General features: G+C 39.0%; 1 protein-coding gene across 2 annotated transcripts in view; it reads left to right on the top strand.

Annotated features, from left to right (window-relative positions):
- The window catches only part of LOC145349033 (putative ribonuclease ZC3H12C), a 63,700-nt gene extending 42,007 nt beyond the window's left edge, over positions 1–21,693 (top strand). For both annotated transcript variants that reach the window (XM_080197275.1, XM_080197276.1), the window contains 4 exons: positions 7,655–7,794; positions 12,168–12,402; positions 12,562–12,668; positions 15,842–21,693. In XM_080197275.1, coding sequence (XP_080053401.1) covers positions 7,655–7,794; positions 12,168–12,402; positions 12,562–12,668; positions 15,842–17,220 — 1,861 coding nt within the window. In that variant the 3' untranslated portion in view covers positions 17,221–21,693. The remainder of the gene's footprint in view (positions 1–7,654; positions 7,795–12,167; positions 12,403–12,561; positions 12,669–15,841) is intronic.
- Positions 21,694–24,653: the final 2,960 nt, after the last annotated feature.

Consider the following 24,653-nt stretch of genomic DNA (forward strand, 5'->3'; position numbering starts at 1 on the left):
AAGGAATTTTGGAAGATTATAACCAATGTAACTTCTATCTCTGTAGCCACTTCTTTTAAGACCCTAGCATGCAGGCCATCTGGTCCTAGGAACCTGACAGCCTTAGGATTAATAGTTTTTCCAGCACTCCTGTCCTAGTGATGGTGATTGTTTTGAGTTCCTCCCTCCTGTTCGCCTTTCAAGTATCTTTAATTTTCCAAGTTTTCTGTAGTGATGACATACACAAAATATCTACACAAAGCCTCTGCCATTTCTTTGTTTCCATCATCAATTCCTGAGACTTGCTCTGTAGAGCACAAACAGTCACTCTTTTCCTATTTAAGTATTTATATAAACTTAGTGTTTTTGTATTACTAACTAACTTTCTCCCTCATTTTTAGTAATTCGTGCAAGATTCTTAAAAGCTGACCAATGTTCTGACTTATCACAAATCTTTGTGGATTTGTACAGTATTTCTTTCAGTTAACAAGCCTTAACTTTATTTAGCCACAGATGACGCATTCTTCTCAAGAATTAGTCTTTGTTGAGAGTTATTACATATCTGTTTACAGGTCTGCGACTTCTACTGTTCTACCTTGCAAACTAGTTTCCCAGTTCACTTTAGCTAGATCTACTTTCATACCCCTTTTAATTACCTTGTATTCACATTTAAAGCATTCGTCTTAGACCTACACTTTACCTCTTCAAACTGAACATGAAATACTATCATGTTATGATCACTGACACCTAGAGGCTCCTTTGCAATGAAGCTGTTGATTAATCCTATCTCGTAACTTATTGCCAAGTCTAGAATAACCTGATCCCTGGTTGATTCTTTGGTTGGTTACTTTGCCAATTTACATCTTCCAATCTACATTTAGATTAAAGTCACCCATGATTATTGCAGTTCTTTCTTGAACACCCCTTTTATTTCTCCCTGCATATTCTACCCTACAGTGTAACTACTGTCAAGGGGTCTTAACTCCTCCCACAACGGTACAGGGATGTGGAGTGTTTCCCACTGCAGCAGCATGCCAAATCATCTAGCCCCAGCCTCGTTAATTATGCACAGAGCAATTCATGTCATATTCAGTGATAGGGCAGGCCTTGACGGCACACATTCCACTATAGTGTTCAAGTACCATATTGAAAAGGTGCCCAAAATAACTGACTCACAATTGAAGAAAGAAGGTAGACCTCCTGAAAATGAAGATAGATATTCGAGAGCACTCCGAGACCAGAATATGGTCCTCCTGAGAACAGAGCTGGATCTCCTGGAACATTCTGAGACTGGAAGATGGGGACCTTTTCCAGGACACCAAATCTGGAAGGTCTGCCTACAGATGCACTCCTGACCCACTGTTGTGCTGTTCCAGGGTTATGGGCAACCTCCATCCTGAAATCCAGAGGCTGGCCAAGGTGTTGTTTGGATGAGTCCCAATATCTGCATGCCATGTTGTGCTGAATTGTGTTTACATCAGTGTATTTCCCACCAGAACCATGGAAAGCCTTGTGTGAGGGCTTGGATCTTTATCGACTTCCCATTAACGGGGTGCAAATGAGGTTCATGCCAGCCTCTCCAGCCATACTTTCCCACCATGCCTGCCATCAAACCTGTGCCAAAGGCTTGGGAAAATTCTGCGCTACATGTTTTTCTTTTGATCTAAGGTCATCTCTCACTACAGTACTAATGACATTTGTTAATTAACAGAGCTAATTCACTACCTTTTCCTAGCTTCCTATCTTTCAAAATGTCAGATACCTTTTCAATATTCAGCCTCGGTCTCTGTGCAGCTATTTCTCTGGCTATCAGGTCATACGTATTTATTTTTATCTGCTAACAGTCCATCCTTTTGTTACAAATAATGTGCACGTTTTGATGCAGAGTCTTAACTTTGTCTTTTTACCATATGCAATATGTGACCTTATTTACAATCTCCTGGTTTTATTTACTGGTGCTGTCTTACTTTTGTACTCTGTTCTTTCCTGTTACACTGTTCTTGTCTTTACCCAAATCACTACCCCATTCTAGTACCTTTCATATGAATCCACCCCCTCTACTCCCCTGCCCTATTATTTAGTTTAAAGCCCTCTACTATTCTAATTATATAACTCGCAAGAACACTGGTCCCAGTAGAGTTCAGGTGAAGTCCATTCCAACAATATAGCTCCTACTTTCCCCAGTATTGGTGCAAATGCCCCCTTGATTCAAAACCTATTTTTCCCACACCAGCCTTTGAGTCGCATACTAGCTGATTGTATTTACCCTTGACAATTTGCTCGTGTCGCAGGTCCTACTCCAGAGATTATTGCCTTTTTCAGGTTTTCCTTTTTATTTAGCCCCTAGCTGCTCATAATCCCTAAACAGAACCTCCCCTAATCCTACCAGTTTGGACAAGGACAGCTGGATTATAAAGAGTCTTGCAAAGGGAGTTTGAAGAATTGAATGGATTTAAAAGCAGTAATTATATGTGGCAATTTCAGAAATATTTCCAATGGGTTGTGCTAGTTAGGCCTCTTGGGGAGAAGCAGATCAAATGCCTAAAGCATAGTATAAGAGAAAGTATGAAGGGGAAGGTTTTAAATTATTATGGCTACAGGATGGAATTAGGGATAGTTCAACAATTTTATATCATAACCTCTGTCCCTATTTTAATTTTTGTGCTTTTTTGCTCTTTGGTTTTTCTTTTGTTTCTTAATGCCTTTACTTTGCATTCAAATGGTTGCTAACCAGCTGTTCACACCTCATCCAGACACATCTTCTTTTGTTTCTTCTTTTTACCCATTACTACTGCCTTTGGCTTTTGAACATGCAGCCCTTTGCCATTTAATTTCTCCTGCCTTTCACCCTATCAAGGCCTTCTCTTTTGTTCCTCTCTACCCAATGCCTTTTGTTCTCCTTCACTTATTCAACATCAATTACATTTTCTAACTTTTCTCAGTTTTGATAAAAGGCATGATGTGGAAATACCGGCGTTGAAATGGGTAAAACAGAAAGAAATCCCACACCAGTTTAAAGTCCAAACAGGTTTATTTGTAGCAAAAGCCGCAAGCTTTTGGGATGGCCTGTTCCTTCGTCAGGTGGCTGGGTGTTCCGTGCTTGGACTTTAAACTGGTGTTGTGGGATTTCTTTCTGTTGATAAAAGGCCACAGACTTGAAACATTAACTTTGTTTTTCTCTGTCAGATGTTGTCTGACCTGTTGAGATTTTTCAGCATTTTTTGCTTTTATTTCAGGAACAAGAAAATCCTACATACAGTTTGGCTTTCTGAAGAGATTGAGTATTTGGAAAAGTGAGATGAAATGTCTGGGGTGGAGAAGGCCTACAATTATAGGGCAAATAGGAAAGATTATGAATAGGAAAGGGGTTATAATAGAAATTTAAAAAAATTAGGATTGCAGTGTTTAATAAGATTGTGAAATAGGGAGTTATCATACAAATTTAGAGATACATGAGGTAACTCTGGAAACGAAACATAAAAATTGGTAGCAGGAGTAGGCCACTCAGTTCTTCAAGCATGCTCTGATATTCAGTATGATCATGGCTAATCCTATATCTCAATGCTATATTTCCACGTTCTGTCCATACCCCTTGATGCCATTAAAATGTTTTATAAAAATGTCTTTCTTGAATACGTTCAATGACTTGGCCTCTACTGCATCTGATCAATTTGGCCTTTACAGGGCTAGAAAATTGAAATTTTATACGTTCCAATCAGGTCTCCTCTCATTTTTCCAAACTCTAGTCCCATCGAACTAATTTCTCCTCAGAGCACAGTCCCGCCGATCCCAGTATCCGCCTAGTGAGTTTCCTCTGCACTCCCTCTATGGCAAATATCTTTTATTAGGTAGGGAGAACAAAACTGCATGCAATACTCCAGATGTGTTCTCATCAAGGCCCTGTATAACTTGCAATGAAGACAAACACACCCTTGGCCTTTAATTTCTTGCTAAATCTGCCTCTTCACTTTTGTTTAACTGGTACATGGACTCAGATCCCTTTGTCCACACTTTCCAATATATCATCTTTAAATAGTACTCTCCCTTTCTGTTTTTCACACTGAAGTGTATAATTTTCCATATAAGACAAAATACTGCAGATGTTGGAATCTGAAACAAAATCGGAAAATCTCACCACGTCTGACAGCATCTCTGGAGAATAGAGTCAGTGTTTCAAATCAGGATAACCCCAAAGTTTCATATGTTGTGGAACACTGATAGTGCTTTTCTGGCCAGGGTTTTGACCCAGTGACAGTGAAGGAATGGCAATACAGTTCCAAGTTGGGATGCTGTGTGACTTGGAAGGGAACTTGTAGGTGATGGTGTTCCCATGCATCAGCTGCCCTTGTCCTTCTAGTGATAGAGTTCACAGGCTTGGAAAGTGCTAACAGACTGCTTCAGTATCTGAGGAGTGACAGATAATGCTGTACACTTGTGTAATCATCCCTACTTCTGACTTTATGTTGGAGGAAAGGTCATTGATGAAGCAGTTGAACATGGTTGGGACTAGAACAACTAGAACAATTCCCTGAGGAACTCCTGAAATGATGTCCTAAGACTTCAGTGATTGACTTCTAACAACCCTGATCCACCTTCCTTTGTGCTCAAAATGATTCCAACCAGTGGAGAGTTCCCCCCCCCACCCCCAATTCCCACTGAGTTCACTTCTACCGCACTCAGTAAAATGCTTCCTTGATGTCAAAGGAAGTCACTCTCCCCTTTTTTTTCTTGTGTTTAGTTCTTTTGTCCATGTTGCAACCAAGGCTGTAATGAGGTCATGAGCTGAGTGGCCTGGCAGAACCCAAACTGAGCATTGAAAAGCAGGTTTTTGCTGTGTAAGTGCTGCTTGATAACACTGTCAACAATGCTTTCCATCATTTTTCTCATGATTTGAACATGAACCAATGGGGCAGTAATTGGCAGGATTAGCTTTGTCTTGCTTTTTTGTAAACAGGACACACCTATAGCAACTTTCTACATTGCCAGGTAAATGCCAGTGTTGTACTAGAGTAGTTTGGCTAAAGGTGCAGCTTGTCCTAGAGCCCAAGTCCTCAGTACTACTAGTTATAATTTAATTGGATGGCAGATGAAGCAGCTGACTACCCCTGTGATGGGTGTTTGAATATCGGATGAATGCAGATTGATAGATATTGCTATTAGGGGGAAAATAATAGAATTCCATGACAAAAGTTGAGTTTAAAAAGAAGCAAACTATAGTGAAGTTTTCAGCACATAGAAACAAGTCTGCATCAGTGTTTATTGCTGAGTGCAAATAGTTATCACATTTGCCCATGTCTTACCATGTTCTTTCATCCATCAAGTCTAATGTTGAATGTTGATAAATCTGTCCTAAACCATAAACACTAGAAGTGTATTCCACAGCCTGAGTTTTGCATAAAGATGTTTCCTTTGTTCTACGTCTTCATTACTTACTGTCCTCTTCTATTAACCCAGTTCCTCCTTTCATAATTTTAGTGCTTCTATCATATTGGCCCATAATCTACATTATTCTTTTTGAAGTTTTCATGTTTTTATTTCATTGCAGACAACATCTAAGTGAATCTGTGCCATTCCATCATAGAATCCCTGCAATGCAGAACGAAGCCATTCAGCCCATTGTGTCTGCACTGACCTCACTCCAAGTCAGCCTCTATCCTCACAACCCTGTGTATTTTCCCTGCTGGACCCCATGACACTAGAACAAAGAACAAAGAAAATTACAGCACAGGAATAGACCCTTCGGCCCTCCGAGCCTGCACTGACCATGCGGCCTGACTGAACTAATACCCCCTATGCTTCCGGGGACCATATCCCTCCATTCCCAAATCATTCATGTGCTTGTCAAGGTGCCCCTTAAAAGTCACTACCATATCCACTTTCACCACCTCCCCCAGCAATGACTTCCAGGCACCCACCGCTCTGTGTAAAAAAAAAAAAATCTGCCTCGTAAACCTCTTTTAAAACTTGTCCATTGCACCTTAAACCTATGCCCCCTAGCAATTGACTCTTCCACTCTGGGGGAAAAAGCTTCTGACTACCCACTCTGTCCATGCCTCTCTAATCTTGTAGACTTCTGTCAGGTCTCCTCTCAACCTCCATCACTTCAGTGAGAACAAACCAAGTTTCTCCTCATAGCTAATGCCCTCCATACCAACCAATATCCTGGTATATCTTTTCTGTACCCTCTCCAAAGCCTCCACATCCTTCTGGTAGTGTGGAAACCAGAATTGAACACTTGAACAGAACTGACCAGAATTGATTCCAAGTGCAGCCTCACTAAGGTTCTATAAAGCATCAACATGACTTGCCAATTTTTAAACTCAGTACTCCGGCCGATGAAGACAAGCCTGCCGCATGCCTTCTTGACTATCTTCTCCATCTGCATTGCCACTTTCGGTGACCTGTGTACCTATACACCCAGATCCCTTTGCCTATCTATACTCCTAAGGATTCTGCCATTTACTTTCTATTTCCTATCTGTATTTGACCTTCCAAAAAGCATTACTTCACATTTGTCCATATTAAACTCCATCCGCCATCTCTCCGCCCAAGTCTCTAACTGATCTACATCCTGCTGTATCCTCTGATGGTCCTCATTGCTATCTGCAAACCAACCAACCTTTGTGTCCTCTGCAAACTTACTAATCAATCCAGTTACATTTTCCTCCAAATCATTTATGTGCACCCTTCCACTGCTACCCTCTGTCTTCTTTGACTGAGCCAGTTTTGTATCCACCTTGCCAGCTCATTTCTGATCCCATGCGACTTCACTTTCTGCACCAGTCTGTCATGAGGGACCTTGTCAAAGGCCCTACCGAAGTCCATGTAGACATCATCCACTGCCCTACCCTCATCAATCATCTTCAACACTTCCTCGAAAAACTCGATCAAGTTCGTGAGACATGGCTTCTCCTTCACAAAACCAGGGGCAACTTACCATGGCTAATCAACCTGACCCACCATCACATGCTTCAGTCTTACACAGAGTCCTAACTGAAGCCTAATAAGTTATTATTACCACTTGACTTTTATAATCTACATCACTTATGATAAAACCTAGATTTCACCCATCTCTTTTTACAACCTCATCAAGCTCTGATACTGCCTTATAATGTTAAAAGGAATACTTAAACAAATTGGGTATTTTCTCGTTGGAACTCAAAGATTGAGTGGCAAAAAATTACGAGAAGTTTTCAGGATAACGAGTGAATGATTGTTTGGCTGTTTGTTCAGTCAGTAACTAGGGACATGGACTGAACTAGCATTCGGAAAATGATGAGAAATATTAGAAATGGTTTTGAAACATGCTTTGCTATGGTTATTGAGACAGATATTAAGATAATTGGGAGATGAGAATAAAAGAGTAGAGAAATGGGATTAGGCTAGTTGATTTGAAGAACAAGCACTGGCACAAGTGTAATGAATCAAATTGCAACCTTTCTATGCTTTTTTCACTTTTTTCCTTTGGTCTTAATGTCTTAAATTTGGATTCCATAATGAAATCTGTTCCTTTACCTGTCTTTATTTCTCTTCGCTCAAATTTGAGGATATATTAGGGCTTTTTGACTAATATTTTAACAATTCATTTTTTTCTGGTATTGCCCCAAGTGTTGCTTTTTAGTGTTTACTAGAAAAAGCTGAATATATGGGTTTAAAATGCATTTTTCTTTTGCAGTCATGGCAATAAGGAAGTATTCTCCTGTCGAGGGATAAAGTTAGCAGTGGACTGGTTTTTGGAAAGAAGCCATAAAGATATTACTGTGTTTGTACCTGCATGGAGGAAGGAACAATCAAGACCTGATGCCCTCATCACGGGTAACCTGTAGCAATTACTCAGTTGGTTTGAATTGGTAAATAAATTAAGTATTGCCAGTGATGTTGCTGTTGGTGGACTGGCATAGACCCCAATTTCATTTCTTAGACTTGAAGGTTAAACAATTCTTTTGTATAAATTTAATTTTTGGGATTTTCGTATTGTAATGTGAGACAAAATCTTGAAAATAAATTTAGATTAATGTTTTTGCTCTGTTATAAACATATTAATGATCTTGCTATAAAATATAATGCACTTGATCTATTAAACAAATTGTGAACATGACAAGATAAATAATACTGTTGATACAATCTACAAAGCAGATTCCCAGAAGACTGCAAAGTAGTTTAAGCTTCTGAAAACTCTACCCATAAAATAACTCTTCTATTCTGATATAAATTGGGTTGGTTGGGCTGCAAGTTGTTTTTTCATACATCTTCTGAATCAGTGTTACTGCAGCATCAGGTTTATATACACTTTTATGTTGCTTAGTGATGTTTAAGACATATAAATTAACACTTAAGTATATCTGAGAAAAGCATTGAGGGTCTGAAGAATGATGAGAATAGATCTTGAACCTGGGCTTTGGATTTTTAAATTTAACTTGAGTGCCAAGGTTAGCATATCCTCAGATAATGGGGGTGATTCTCTAGCCCCGCACGCTCATGCGTAGATCCCGTTGAGGCCAGAGAGTTGCAGATGAGAGGCCACAGCACCTTCAGCTCTGGGGCGAATCTCATTTGGGATTCCCCTGCCCTGACATAATCTCATTCACACACAGCAGGTCTGGCAGAAAATGGGAAGGGAGAAAACAAAGTTAACATTTTGAGTCTTTACGTATGATTTCTTCAGAGATAAAGAGAGGGAGAAATGTGATGGGGTGAGGAGGAACAGAAGCAGACAGATTGGTGGGAGCTGGGAGAGATTGCAACAATGTGTAGGTAATGTGATTAAGGAAGCATTAATGGCAAGAGAACATGCTAATAGTTGCATAAAGGTAAGATTCAAGAATTGTTAATGGGAAAATAAAGGCCAGTGCTCAATGAAAGCAACTTAAGCTTGTTAAGGCGTCAGATGCAATGAAGAATGAAATGGAACTGAGATCAAGGACAGCTTTGAGAAAGGGCAAGTCAGTGCTGTTGGAGAGAGATGCCTAGCATGTACATATGGCATGACTCTGAGTGTGAATCTCAGAATGCGGTGAGAGCAGCAGTTTGAGAAGTGTTGTATATCCCAGAGATGCTTGTAAACTTGAGTGGATTCAAAGGGATGGAACAACAGATGGAATCCATGTGGGGTGAGTTGAAGATAGCGACAGTTGCTGAAGAAGGAATTGTGGCTGTGGAAGTGAATTTTGGGAAACACCTTGTCAGGCCTGTAAAGAATTCTTTATGTTTCTATGAAATCACCTCTGATTCTCTAGGTAACGTAGGCCTAGAATAATAGATTTCTCCCTGTAGGACAATCTACTCATACCAGGAATCAAAGCAGTAAGAACATACCATTTCTTGCATTCCTTCCAAGAAAATGATTTTCTTCCAATAGGTAGAAAGACCAAAACTATACACACTATTGCCATGTGCTCACCAAGGCCTTTTAAAATTGCAGCGAGACATTTTTGTACTGAAGGGATCTGAGTGCAACAGTAAAGGTTAACGAACCATTTGCTTCCCTAATGTGGATACCTTTATAATTTCCTACATTATATTTCATCTGCCATGTTTTTGCCTACTCACTTGTCTAAATCTCTTTACTGCTTCTTTGTGTCACCTCACAGTTTATTTTCCTAATTGGCTTTATGTCATCCATGAATTTGGACACGTGTCACTCAGTCTGTTCACCCACATTACTGATATAGATTATAAATAGCTGAGGTTCAAACATTTTATCCTTACAATATTGCATTAATTAAAACTGCCAATCCCAAAGTGATTAGCTGCTTCAATCTATGCTAATATAGTACCCTAATCCCATGAGTCCTAATTTTGTATAACAATTCTTGTGTGCTTCAATCAGTGCTTTTTGAAAATCCAAATACACTGCGTCAACTTATTTTTCCCCATATCCACCCTACAAGTTATAGCCACAGAGGTCTCTGAGAGATTTGCACTCACCTTTTTGTTCATGGGAGATCATGTCTCACAAACTTGATTGAGTTCTTTGAGGAAATGACAAAAAAAATTGACCAGGGCAAGGCAGTGGATGTTGTATACATGGACTTTAGAAAAGCCTTCAGTAAGATTCCTCATAGCAAGCTGATACAGAAGGTGAAGTCATGTGGGATCTGAGGTGAGCTAGTAAGATAGATACAAAACTGGCTTTGGCGTACCAGTGGAAGGGTACTTTTCTAACTGGAGGTCTGTGACAAACGATGTTCCACAAGGATCAGTGCTGGGACCTCTTTGTATATGATTTTGAAGAAAATGTAAGTGTTCTGATTAGTAAATTTGCAGATGATACAAAAATTGGAGGAATAGCAGGTGGTGAGGAAGATTGTCAGAACATATAGCAGGATATAAATTTAAAAAGTTTATTTATAAGTCACAAATAGGCTTACATTAACACTACAATGAAGTTACTGTGAAAATCCCCTAGTTGCCACACGCTGATACCTGTACAGTTACACTAAGGGAGAATTTAACATGGCCAGTGCACCTAACTAGCACAACTTTTGGACTGAGAGGGGAAACTGGAGCACCTGGAGGAAATCCAAACAGACACGGGGAGAATGTGCAAACTCCATATATTTACACGCACACGCACACACACAGTGACCCAAGCTGGGAATCGAATCCAGTTCCCTGGCGCTGTGAGGTAACAGTGCTAACCATTGTGCCACCATGCCACCCTAAAAACAGCTGGAGACCTGGACCGAAAGATGGCAGATGGAATTTAACCCAGACAAATGTGAGGTGATGCGATTTGGAAAGCCTACTGCAGAAGGAAAGTATGCAGTAAATGGCAGAGCCCTTAGAAATATCAGCATACAGAGGGATTTAGGTGTGCAGATCCACAGTTCCCTGAAGGTGGCAACTCTAGTGGACAAGGTGGTCAAGAAGGCATATGGCATGCTGGCCTTTGTCAGCGGGTGTTGAGTATAGGAATTGGAAAATCATGATGCCACTATATAAGACTTTGATTAGGCCACATTTGGAGTATTGTGTACATTCTAGTCGTCACACTACTGGAAGGATGTTGATGCATTGGAAAGTGTGAAGAGATTTACCAGGATGTTGCCTGGTCCATAGGATATGGACTATGAAGAAAGGTTGAACAAACTTGGATTGTTTTCATTGGAGCGTTGGAGGATGAGGGGGGGACATAATAGAGGTTTACAAGATTAGTAGATTTACAAGAGGCTTGGGTAGAGTGGATAGTCAGAGTCGAAGGGCCAATTACTTGGGGCATAAGTTGAAAATGAGGCGGGGGGAGTTTAAAAAGAGATGTAAGGGGCAAGCTTTTCACAGAGGGTGGTGAATGCCTGGAACGTGCTACCAGAGGTGGTGGTGGGAGCAGATTCTGTAACACCAATCAAGAGGCACCTGGATAGATACGTGAATAGGCAGGGAACAGGATATGGACCGTACAAAGGCAAGAAAATATTAGAGAGGCATCTGTGTCGGCGCAGACTTAGTGGGCTGAAGACCTGTTCCTGTGCTGTACTGTTCTTTGTTCTTATCCACATTGCCCCTTGCCATCTCTTTTTTTAATTTTTTCCCCTATCACGTTCAACCTATGCCCCATCCAAGTTGACTGTACCTAATTTTTCAGGTGTCTGGTTGCCATGAAATAGATTGTAACATTTTTCCCACTACTGAATCCAAGTTAAATCAGCTTATGATTGTGTTCTCTCTCTTTCTTTTTTGAATAGTACGATTACCAACAGCTTCGCGAGAGCAATTAGAGATGGGCAACAAATTACTTGTTTAGCCAGTGATGCCCATGTCCTGTGTAAGAAATTTTAAAAACTAAGTTTACTACCTTTCAAATGCTAGGGAATTTTGGAAGATCAAAACCGCTGCATCCATTATCTCTGCAACCTCTCCCTCTAATATTATGTAGTAACTTCCCTTTTTTAAAATCATGGTTGGAACATTTGTCCAATTGCATATTCATCAGGGGGAAGTCCTTTTGACTTAACTTCCCATCTTTTTTCCTTCCTCCCCCAAAAATAACTTGCACCTAGGCTGACATTGAAATGAATTTAATAACTCAGAAGAATATTGGTTTAAGCCTTCTACAATAAACCTGCAAAACTAAATGATGCCAAAAGTTCATGACTATCAAAATTATAAATTATGCCCTGAAGCTAGAAATTGTATTTCCAAAATCTAAATCACCGTATAGCAATTTATTAACAATTTTATTTTCGCAGATCAAGAAATCCTGCGCAAGTTGGAAAAAGATAAAATCCTCGTGTTCACACCATCCCGGCGTGTGCAAGGGAGAAGAGTGGTTTGCTATGACGATCGATTCATAGTGAAATTGGCTTACGAATCAGATGGCATTATTGTGTCAAATGATAACTATAGGGATTTACAGAATGAAAAGCCAGAATGGAAAAAATTCATAGATGAAAGATTACTTATGTATTCTTTTGTTAATGACAAGTAAGTAATCAGATTTTACCACATTGTGTTTTGCCGTTAAATTCAATCTAGAAGCTATTATATTAGTGTTCATCCAAGTCATTTGAGTGTCTGGTAATAATGCATATCAATTAACTGTGTTGTGTATATAGTATTCATGTACTTTCTGTTTAATTTCAGATTCATGCCACCTGATGACCCTCTGGGTCGCCATGGACCTAGCTTGGATAACTTTCTGAGGAAGCGGCCTGTCGTGCCAGAACATAAGAAGCAGCCATGTCCATATGGTAAATTGATTTTCAAATACAATAACTATTTATGCTACTTTCAAAATTCAGATGCACCAAGGCATTTGTGTAGCATTCTCCAAAGTAGAGAGGTGATGCTCCTTCTGTAGAAATTAATTGTGCACTTTGATGTGAAGAGCCTTGGCTGTAAGAAAAACAAGTCTTTTTTACATTAGGATGTATAAATACTGTCACTAATCACAGGATATTTATCAGTTCGATCTTGTTTTTCAAATGAGCATGAAGACAACAGATGGATAGAATATGTACATGCTGTCATAACATTTCAGTTAGATGACATGGTAAAAAAATTTGCAGCTATCTTGGGTGTTTGGATTTCTGTATATCCTACAAATGGAGTGGAATTTAATTGAAGAGTCTGGGATCTTGCCTGCCAGATGGAGTTCAGGCAAGTGCCAATATCACTTCCAGTGGGGCAGGCCTGCTGCTGGGCAGTTAACTGCCTGATGGTCAGTTAACCTTGTGGGCCTTCCCCAAGATTTAGGACCCCAGGGTTGTTTTTCATGGGATGTGGGTGTCATTGGTAAGACCAGCATTTGTTGCCCATCCTGAATTGCTTTTGAACTGAGTGGCTTGCTTTAACACCTCAGAGGACAGTTAAAAATCAACCACATGGCTGTGGGTTCCAAGTCACATGTAGGTCAGACCAGGTAATATTGGCAGATTTCCTTCCTTAATGGATATTAGTGAACTAGATGGGTTTTCCTTTATGACAATTGGAGATTGTTTCATGGCTTTCATTACTGAAACTAGCTTTCCATTCCAGATTTGTTATTAATTGAATTCCAATTCCACCAGCTGCTGTGGTGAGAACCTCCGAAGATTAGCCTGGGCTTCTGGGTTACTATTCCAGTGATGTTACCACTGCCACCATCTCCCCTAAGTCTTGCAGAGAACTTCCAGCCAATCATAGACCAGCAGCTCACCATTGCTGCCAGTCCCATCAGGGGCAATGGCAGCTGCTGGCAATGCAAAAGGCCACAAATGAGTGAGCTAAGGATGAGTGTTGTGGTAGGGGGTCTATGGCTTGGGAGATGTTGGATTAAAGGCTATGGTGTCTGACTCTCCCCACCTCGCCAATCCCATTGCTGGTTCCTGCAATTCAAAGAGTACCTTTTGAAGTAGACTATTCTCAAAGAGACCTGGCTTTGTCTTTCAGATTTCCCATGCAGCACCTTCTCCCACTTATGAATATCAGTGGCAGCAGGATGAGCTCCTTAAGTGGGCAGTAATTGCTCTGGAGGATCACTGTACAATGATCAGGATTGAACATCCAAGTCAACATCTCCAATGATAATTCCTCCATGAGGGATGCTGATGCCAATTACATCAACCCCACCACTCCCAGTTAACACAAACATTAGGATGATATTTTCCAGCTTTTCTCACTGGTGAGATCTTCTGGTTCCGCCAATAGCAAACCTCCACCATGGGTTTTCTGGGAAACCCCTTAGACAGCAGCAGGATCAGAGGATCCTGCTACCAGCTAACAGCAGACTGTGCTGCACAAAAATTGATCACTGTTAATTTATATTGATCAGGAGAAATGACAATGTAACTGAGCAACAAGTTTTCCCAGTACTGAACTGTAGAATACTTTTATACCTGCAGTAATGATGCATGTTTTTGTGCATATGCCCTTCTACATCCATGACTTGGATTGCATTGCTAATTAGATCTGCCCTGATGAATGCTATCAAAAAAAAATTAAATCAAAATAGGCAATAAATTGAAGCCCTGTAGAAGAGCAATTAACCAAGTATTAATCTAATTATCAGTCAAATAATATGCAAACTGATGTTTCACTGTCATCATGTCACATGATTCAGTTTTTGTTTTTTACATTTTGATTTATTATTGTCACATGTATTAACATACAGTGAAAAGTATTGTTTCTTGCGCGCTATACAGACAAAGCATACCATTCACGGAGAAAGAAACAAGAGAGTGCAGAATGTATTGTTACAATCATTGCTAGGGTGTAGAGAAGGATCAGCTTAATGCAAGGTAAGTCCATTCAAAAGTTGACAGCAGGGAAGAAGCTGTTCTTGAGTCGGTTGGTACGTGACTTCAGACTTCTGTATCTTTTTCCCGACGGAAGAAGGTGGAAGAGAGAATATCTGGGGTGCATGGGGTCCTTAATTATGCTTTGCCGAGGGAGCGGCAAGTGTAGACAGCGTCATTGGCTGGGAGGCTGGTTTGCGTGATGGACTGGGCTACTTTCAAGACCTTTTGTAGTTCCTTTATGCACCTGGGCAGAGCAGGAGCCATACCAAGCTATGATATAACCAGAAAGAATGCTTTCGATGATGCATCTGTAAAAGTTGATGAGGTTCGTAGCTGACATGCCAAATTTCCTTAGTCGTCTGAGAAGATAGAAGCGTTGGTGGGCTTTCTTAACTATACTGTCAGCATGGGGGACTAGAACAGGTTGGTGGCGATCTGGCTACCTAAAAACTTGAAACTCTCAACCCTTCCTATTTCGTCCCCGTTGACGTAGACTGGGGCATGTTCTCCTTTGCGCTTACTGAAGTCGATGACAATCTCCTTTGTTTTATTGACGTTGAGGGAGAGATTATTGTTGCCACACCAGTTCACCAGATTCTCTATCTCATTCTGTCTCATCATTGTTTGAGATGTGACCTACTGTGATGTGTCGTCAGCAAACTTGAAACTCGAATTGGAGGAGAATTTGGCCACAGTCATAGGTGTATAAGGAGTATAGTAGGGGGCTGAGAACACAGCCTTATGGGGCACCAATGTTGAGGATGATCGTGAGGAGGTGTTGTTGCCTATCCTTACTGATTGTGGTCTGAGAGTTAGGAAGTTCAGGACCCAATCACTGAAGGAGGTACCGAGGCCCAGGCCAAGGAGTTTGGAGATGAGTTTTGTTGGAACATTAGTGTTGAAGGCTGAGCTATAGAGAGTCTGACGTAAGTATCCTTGTTATCTAGGTATTCCAGGGTTGAGTGCAGGGCCGGGGAGATGGCTTCTGTTGTGGCGGTAGGCCAACGTGGTGGACCCAGGTAGTCTGGGAGGCAGGAATTGAATGATGCCATAACTAGCCTTTTGAAGTACACCTGGATTTGAATAACCATATGGCACATTTGTTCACCAGTATTCATTTAAAATCCCTTTTGTGTTTTCAACAGGAAAAAAGTGCACTTATGGGCATAAATGTAAGTACTACCATCCAGAACGAGGTACTCAGCCTCAGCGTTCTGTGGCTGATGAACTCCGTGCTAGTGCAAAAAATTCAATAATGAAAACTGCTAACGAAGGAGGCTTGGTGAAAAGCAACAGTGTTCCAACTAATATCAAAATTGAGGGTATGTTTGATGTCAGATGTACTGCTCCTAAAAGACCATCAGATCCAAGTATACAATCACCTCTTTATAATGAGGTTGAAGAGAAACTTGGCAACAAATCCAGATTGGAAGCTAGGTCTGTACCATCGCTTATTGGTGCATCAAACTCTTCAGCTGCAAAAGTCCAAGGTAGTGCAGTATCAGGTTCTGGGAAGCACCTTTTGACACGAGAACAAGGAGTGCCAGTACAGTACTCGCCAATTCTGGTGAATAATAGCCGTGGAACACACAAATCCTATAACCAGCATCCAAAATGTGACTCTCCTGTTGATGGAGGATATTATTCCATGATGAATCAGTATCATAACCTTGGTGTATCTGGCACACACAGCCCTGACCAGTTTTCGGTAGATAAAGAATATGGACTAAACCATGTAGGTTCTGATTGTAGCAGTGAAGGTAGTATCAGCTGTGGGAGCAGTGATTCATACATTGGTTATAATGAACGAGCTTACCTAAGTTCTCCAGTTACAGTGCTTGAGGAAAACCTTAAATGTCACCAATATCACAGTCAACATCAGCCCTTTCTTCATGGTTATCATGATTCTTTAACAAGAGTACAAAGTTATGGTCAAGAAGATCAAGCTTCACTGCATAAGACTTCAGTCTCTCGTATGGCATCACATTTACAGCACCCAGCAATTGGAGCTCGCTCTAGTTGTCCTGGTGAATATCGCCCTGTACCTCACAATGCTCAGCATCCACAGAACATGCACGTGGGAAGAGCACTAGGAACAACAAGAGTAGAAAGCTTTTCAGATTCACGTTTGTATGAAAACCCACCGGTGAGGCAAAGAAAACCTTACATAAGTCAGGAAGCATTTGCCAATTGGAACAGACTCTGCTATGGTATAGATAGTTATGGTTATGCACAAGGATTTTCATTACCAAATAATCCAACTCAGCCTTGCTATGATCAGTTTACATTCCAAAGCCTACCTGAAAAAAGGGAGCAGACCTGGAGGATGCCATGGAGTGGGCTCCCTCCTGAGCCTCCAAATCCACAAACACTACAGGATGCCCGTGACAAGATCTTTGTAAATCTGTGCAACATATTTCCTGCTGACCTTGTGCAAATGGTGATGAAAAGGAATCCTCATATGATTGATGCCCAGCAACTTGCTGCAGCTATTCTAGCAGAAAAATCAAAACTGGGTTATTGAATTGAAAAACATCATTTTGGTGTTCTTATTTCTTAGCCTAAATGCTGGGGTAACTTGCATTTGAGTTTCTTCAAACAAGGAGATAACATAAGAGTATACAGTGTAAAGAACTACGCTCTACAAAGATATATTTTTGTGTAATTCTCTCAACTTTTAGAATTGTTTTATTTAAGGCTGCAGTTTGCTATAGGAAACATAAAATGTATATGTCAGTGCACCTTTTTAAAATTTTTAATACTGGCAAGATATGATCTATTGTCTCCATAATATATTGCGGCTTTAACCTGAAGATATAAGTAGGAAGTTTGATGTTTTTTTTTCAAAACAATACATTTAGTGACTTGTGACACTTTTCCTTTAGCATTTTGAGAACATATTGGTGGTAAAGATGTGCAAATACAGATTTCAGCCTTCCCACTAATTGATTAGTATGATTCAAAATGCAGCTGCCCTTTAACTAATGGCCATTACTAGCTGAGCAGAAGTAACAGTTATTATTTGAGGATATATATTGGTACTGTGCTAAGTTTTGAGGTTGCAATAAAAAAAACCTTTAATTTAGTTTAAGCATTTTAAAATATATTGTATACTGATTTTTAATAATGCACTCAGGCTATGATATTATGAACAGGCCTGATTTATCTTGCCATTTTTTTTGAAAGGTAGAAACAAACATTGTTTAATTTCAGTGAGTTTTTTCTGGTACTTTTAATGGACTTTGCCAGCTGCGGTGTCATATTCGTCCTACAAGGAATCTTCTTAGCTATTCATTCTGTTTAGCTGCTGAGTGCATTGCAACTTTAAGCAAAGTTCTAAATGGCCAGAAATGACCATTCATTGTTGATACAAATTGTATCTTTAAAATAAAATCTACAGTACAGTTTTAAATTTATATTTAGTAATACTGTAAATACACAAACTTGTGTAAATGTGATTAGGGACCATTTGGGCAACATTTTACCAGATCCTTGAAATTAAGCTTCAGTTTGCAGAATTTTTGTACTGTTGCTTTTCATTGGTTGGAAAACATGCAAGTTTGGACACAATGCCCCCTGGGTAGCAAAAATGCTTCACTTGTGTAACGAGAAGCAGAAGCCCAATCAGTAAAGAGATGGGATCAGTGCGTTTTTAAAATATATATATTTATATATTATATATATATTGGGTATAACAATTGTAAAAGCAATTCATTTTTTCTTTCCACTGGTTCTGCGTAACCCTGTAGTTTCAGCTTCAAGTTTTAGCACTGACTAACTGATCCATCAGCTGAACTTGTCATGTGCCTTTTCTCTTCATGGCTTGGCTGCAAGATGGGATGTTGTCCTGTGGAGGATTGTTCGGTATAGCTGCTGTCATGTTACCCTTTACAAAACATGGATTACCTGTTTGCTTAAAAACATGCTTGTGAACTATGGTGAATAACAAATTGAACCATGATTTCAACTGAAGATGATAGGGTGAGCTCGATTTTTTTTTTAAGAGAATGAATGGTAAGCCAAAGTACTAGAAAGGAAATAAAATTGAAAACCTAACAAAACGCTACCATGATAATGGTCCTCCTTTCGTGATATACACACACATTTGAAAATGAAATGTAAGAAAGAGGAGCAGGCCATTCATTCCCATGGGCCTACTCCACCATTCATTAAAATCATACCTGATCATCTATCTCAGTTCCATCTGGCTGCACCATACCCATATTCACATTTCTTGATTTCCTGAATCAAAAAGTAGCCAATCTGTCTGCAGTGGTACAGTGGTTATCAGTGTTGCCTCACAGCGCCAGGGACCTGGCTTCAATTCCTGGCTTGGGTCACTGTCTGTGTGGAGTTTGCACATTCTCCCTGTGTCTGCATGGGTTTCTTCCCAGTACTCTGGTTTCCTCCCACAGTCCAAAGATGTGCGGGGTAAGTGCATTGGCCATATTAAATTCTTCTTAGGTGTACCCGAACAGATGCTGGAATGTGGCGACTAGGGGATTTTCATAATAACTTCATTACAGTGTGAATGTAAGCCTACTTGTGAGTAATAAATAAACTTTATACTCCAATGTCCACAGCTCTCAGAATCATAGAACCCTACAGTGCAGAAAGAGGCCACAATCCCACCCCACCCAGGCCCTACCCCCATATTCCTATATATCTTACCTGGGACACTCTCTGGGACACAGGATTCTAAAAGTCCAACTGAATGAAGAAATGTTGTATCCTCTGAGTCCTAAATGGCCAACCCTTCATTTTGAGGCTGTGGCCCCTAGTTCTAGACTTTTCAGCCAGGTGAGAATATTCTCCCAGCATCTACCCTGTTCAGTCAAGTCTTATCAATATTAAACATTTCAATGAGATCACCTTATTCTCTAAGGAATGTTTGTCTAGACTATTCAGTTTCTCCTTTTAGGAAAATTCCCTCATTCTATTGGTAGTGAATCTTTGTTGTGCTCCCTCCAAGACAAAACCAAAACTGTGCAATACTCCAGGCATGATCTCACCAAAGCCCTGTACAATTGCATACATCTTCTTCACTATTACACTGCAATTTCTTTGTAATAAGGGCAAATTAACATACCACTTGCTTTCCCAGTTTCTTACAGTACTCGCTTGTTAACTTATAATTTGAGTTCAAAAATAATTGGTATTCAGAGAGACATTCAGGTGCCTCTGAATACCAATATTTTCCCAATAATAAAGCAAGATAATGCAAATGTTGGAATGTATGGGGGGGGAAAAAAAACAAAATCTGAAATGTCAACCCTGTTTTTCTTTCCAGAGATGCTACCTGACCTGCTCTGTACATCTGGCACTTCTTCGCTTTTATACCAACATTTTGCAGTCTCTTATCATTTTCCTTTCAACATGGAGAACTTCAGACATCCCATGTATTTCATCTGCCAAACTTGAATGTTCTTGCCTACTCAACTTGTCTCTCTTCCTCACAGCTTATGTTCTCACCTAACTTTGTATCATCAGCACAGCTTAAAAAGCTAGCTGGATATGTTGCACTACATCCAACCGCTATCTCCTCCTTGAAGCAATACAGTTAGAAACTCCAGATTTTAGTCCATACTTTAGACTTGTCAATGTTGAGCAGTACTAACCTCTGTCCATTTTTCCTTTCATCCCTCCTAAGGTAGAATGTATGCATTCCACATGGTATGCCACCTTGCAGCCTGAGAAAAAGCCAATGAAACTTGCATATTTGAATGGATATTTCTATGTTTTGTACATATATCATAACTAAATCAAGTAGGGAAAAAGTAACAAATTTCAAGGAACATGGTAAAATGGTTCCTAAAACCATGTCCAAACACACCTAATAGAATAACTTTTTCACTACTTGTGTGACACTATGTGTCACATTAAGTAGACTTTGGGTATGAATGCTTTTTTAACAGGGCATTGTGCTTATAGCCATAAACTGATACTCTGAACCATGTTCAGCACATATCCATAACAAATTGTTGTATACAATAATAGTAATTGTTAGTGTTTCCTTCCTCATTTACAGTACAGTGTTGATTTTTGAATTGCACACATTCTACAGTACCATTATAAAGCTCTTTTTTATATTGGTACTATAAAACCTAATAAGTTGGTTGAAAATTGACAGATCGTTTTCATACGTTGGGTCAAGATTGGAATTTTGAAATGATGTTCATGATTAACTCCCCTTCTCTCCCCCCACACCCTCCACTTTGGTGCCATTATCTATTGGTGCCAAATGCTTAATGTATCATTGGTTTAGATGTAACTGTACTTTATTTGTATCATTTTATATTCTCCAATTTCAACGTTATTAATCAATATTTTGAAACTTAATGATTTTTTTTCAACAGTAAAAGATGAAAATATATTTTCAAACATCTGTGATATCTGCTTTTTAGAATTAAGCACTTGGGGGTTATGAAGAGCTTCAAGAAATGCAGTTGACATTAATGCACATGGCTTTTGGTACAAACAGCTGAAATACATTATTTTCATGCACAGCCAGTATTGTACTTTATCTTTAATGCTACAATAATCGATCTGCTCATGGTAAATTATAATATTGATCTGATTTGTGTGCATATCCTGCCTCTCAAAACTACTTTTATGATTACCTCAAGATATTTTAATGTAAAGCACAATATTTTAATGCAAGGCAACATTAAGGTTTGGTATTTCATGAAATTTTTAATCTTTAGTCAGCATTTCTCTTGCATTTCAAAATATTACCCATAATTGCTTGACATTGGATTTCGATAAAAATTTCCTGCTCTAATTAAAATCTTTATCCTTATTGCTTATAAACAGAGACATGAAATTCGTATCAAACCTGAAAGCATGCTTTGTGATGATTGATAAAATTGATGTGACAATTTATTGTACCTAAATCTACCAAAACTAACTACTTTGTTACTTTATGATGACTCATTGTGTCAACACTTTTTTTTAAGGGGAGGGAGGTGTTCATATTAAAATTCCTAATACAAGTTGACATTTTCCTTGGCACTTGCACTGGTGGTATCTTACAAACATATTTATAACTTCTAATAATTATATGTGTATACATGTTAAATAGCATGATAGATTTTTGCACAATATTGGTAAAATGGGGTTAGATTAAAACAGTCATGTAAATCTTTTATCAGCTGCAACTTAAAATTTTGTAGTAAATTGATAGTGTAACTTTAAAAGGGTTCTTTTGAAGATCTATGGTGGGTTATGCAATAATGAAATTGGTCTAAATTTGTAAACCCTTATTTTGTCTTAATTGTTTAAGTAATACTAAATGATTGCAATTTTCTATGTAATGTTTGAAAGTGTGATGTACTCCATTGCTTACACACTTATTAATCTTGCTTCTCAAGCATCTGCTTTAAATATTTATCATACCCAAATTGTGTAGGATTGGGTTAAAAGCATGTCAGTTGTCATTTTATGGGCACTTTCAAAGTTTTGGCTTGAGCTATCTTTTGTCTGTCCTAAGTTATTGTGATATCCTAATCAAGTTTTGTGTATGTTGTACTGTATCAGTTTTAAATGTCTGCATATACAATTTTTTTTTTGTTTTAATGGCTGAACTTCTGAGCATGGCATAAAGAAGAACTTTGAAGAAACAGTTTAATTCTACATTAGAAGGCTATAAGCAAGTTTCTGGGAAATAAAACACCCATTTTATTAATACGTTGATTTCTGCGACTTTTGAAATCTTACAAGTGTTTGCACCCAAGGGGCCCTTATAGTATGGAAAAAAGGGCAAGGTAACAATATGTTACAATCACTCACTGCTCTGACTAGAACTCCTGTTTGAATTGTCATATCATTTCTCCTTCAGATTGGGAATATAGTAAGAAGAGTAATTTTATGACTGCTGCTGGTAAAGAATCTTATCAATTTCAGCTGTGGACTGGGCATAATACTGCTTAATTGGATGTGTATTGTCCATAATTATTGAAAAATTGATTAATGTTTCCAGTATCTGTTGCTGGTGGATGGGGCTCCATGGCAGCAGCTCAAAAGGTTGAATAATCTCTGCTGTACATAACTGACAATGTTATTATTTCTCCCATTGCACAAAACAATAATGGGGAAATATACTGACCAGATAAGAATATTAGGTTCTCTGATTTTATTTGCTGCTGATTCACCATTCCTTTCACCTTCTCTCAACTTCATTCAATAAAATGAGGTTTTTTTGAAGTCCAGGATGGCATCAAATTACACATCACTGAAAAGTCTTCAGCAACAAGTACTTTGTTAATGCTAGTGCCTAGATTCAAGGTTGAATGCACTGGATCTGTACCAGTGATACTTGTGTGATATATGCCTTATTCTGATGCAAAATGAGTGTTTAAAAACTGAGCTCCTGACCTATTGTGCATTCAAGAGTTTCCACCAAATACTTTGCTATGAGAAAGCAACTATTGCATAAGAGAAGCGTCCATGGAAGATGCAGCAACTTTATCCCGCCAATATAAAAGATATACAATAATATGAAGTGCTTACTTAGATATATCAGAATCTAACTTTCCAATACAAGAATGGACATTTTTTCCTCATCTTTACAGTCTTCACTAAATCACTTGAATAATTGGGAGTCCAAATTGCACTGCTTGAACAAGATTACACAAGGTTCTTGTAGCGACACAGCACATCCATTTTATTAAAATAGTTTTTTCAGATGGAAAGTTGCATGCAGCCAAAAAGTGGTAAATGAATATAGACTTTGCTCACAACCTAATTTCTCTTTGCCGGTCACATCCTGTGTTTTTCACTGTGAAGTCCCTTTACATGGTTACATGTTAAAGGGAACATTGCTAAAGCCCCACTTGTTTTGTTCCTATGCAGTAAGTTCAAAATGCTTGCAATGGGCAGTTTCTTAACAGTTCCCCTGTTAAGAAACAGGGGAAACAGGATATTAGGATATTGAAATTTCTTTTTCCACTGTTCAATTTTTATTTTTTCATTATCAGAAAAAGCATCCTCCAGTATGGATGCTATGACAGTGAAATTCAGTAGGTTCAAATTTGAATACTTGAAAAGGAGCTAAAAGTATAGGTCTGCACAGTGTTGGCTTGAGTTTTCACAGATGTATTGCAAAAGTTGGAATTGACCTCTGGGGAAAATGTAAGTCTGACCTTGAATAGGCATGTTTATTTCATCTGTACTTGTTTTGGTCTGTTGGTGACAGTATAGTCACTATAAGACCTTGCATACAGTCAAATGAAAAAATGTCACAAACACAATAAGGTTATAAAAGGATTGGTTTTCACAGGGAATTCCTTCCCCCTCATGTTAGTACAATTGATCATGAAGAAGTTGAATAACTTCAGAGATGCACTCAGGCACCTTCGGGAAAAAATGAGCTTGAGAAGAAACCACAAACTGGAAGTAGAGTAGGTTTCCATGTTAATAGAATTGCAAATTGTAATCAGTACTCGGGTAAGGTTGTGAGTCATTAGTTCTAAGTATGCCACAATTTGACTCAAAGTTTATGCTCTGTTCATGAGGCTTACAAAACCTTTAAAATCAATGACTTAATGGATAGTGTACAGCACACGCCATCAGTAGTTTTAATACTTTTCATAGGAAAATATAATTTATATGCATGAGAGAACAAAAGGTATATGGTCAAGAATGTGCCCCATACACCTTGAGTGAACTTTCCTAATTGTAGAAATGTATAGTGAAGCATCTGTTTGCCTGTAGTGGTCTATGAAACTTTCAAAATACTGTAATAAATTGAAACCTATTTGGATTAGTTCATAAGTCTTCATGATAAAATCCTGTTAGTCAGATCAGGAGCAACTTGTAGTTTGCAACCTAGTCTGGATTTAATTAGTTTCTATATTGATGCATAGCATTAAATGATTCCTAACTGAGGATGATACTTCAGTTCTCATTTCCTGCACTGACAAGTATGGAATGAGATTTCTGCAATCTACATCTGGATGA

Source organism: Carcharhinus amblyrhynchos, chromosome 10 (genome assembly GCF_965287045.1).
Source record: "Carcharhinus amblyrhynchos chromosome 10, sCarAmb.v2.hapA, whole genome shotgun sequence".
Taxonomy (NCBI): domain Eukaryota; kingdom Metazoa; phylum Chordata; class Chondrichthyes; order Carcharhiniformes; family Carcharhinidae; genus Carcharhinus; species Carcharhinus amblyrhynchos.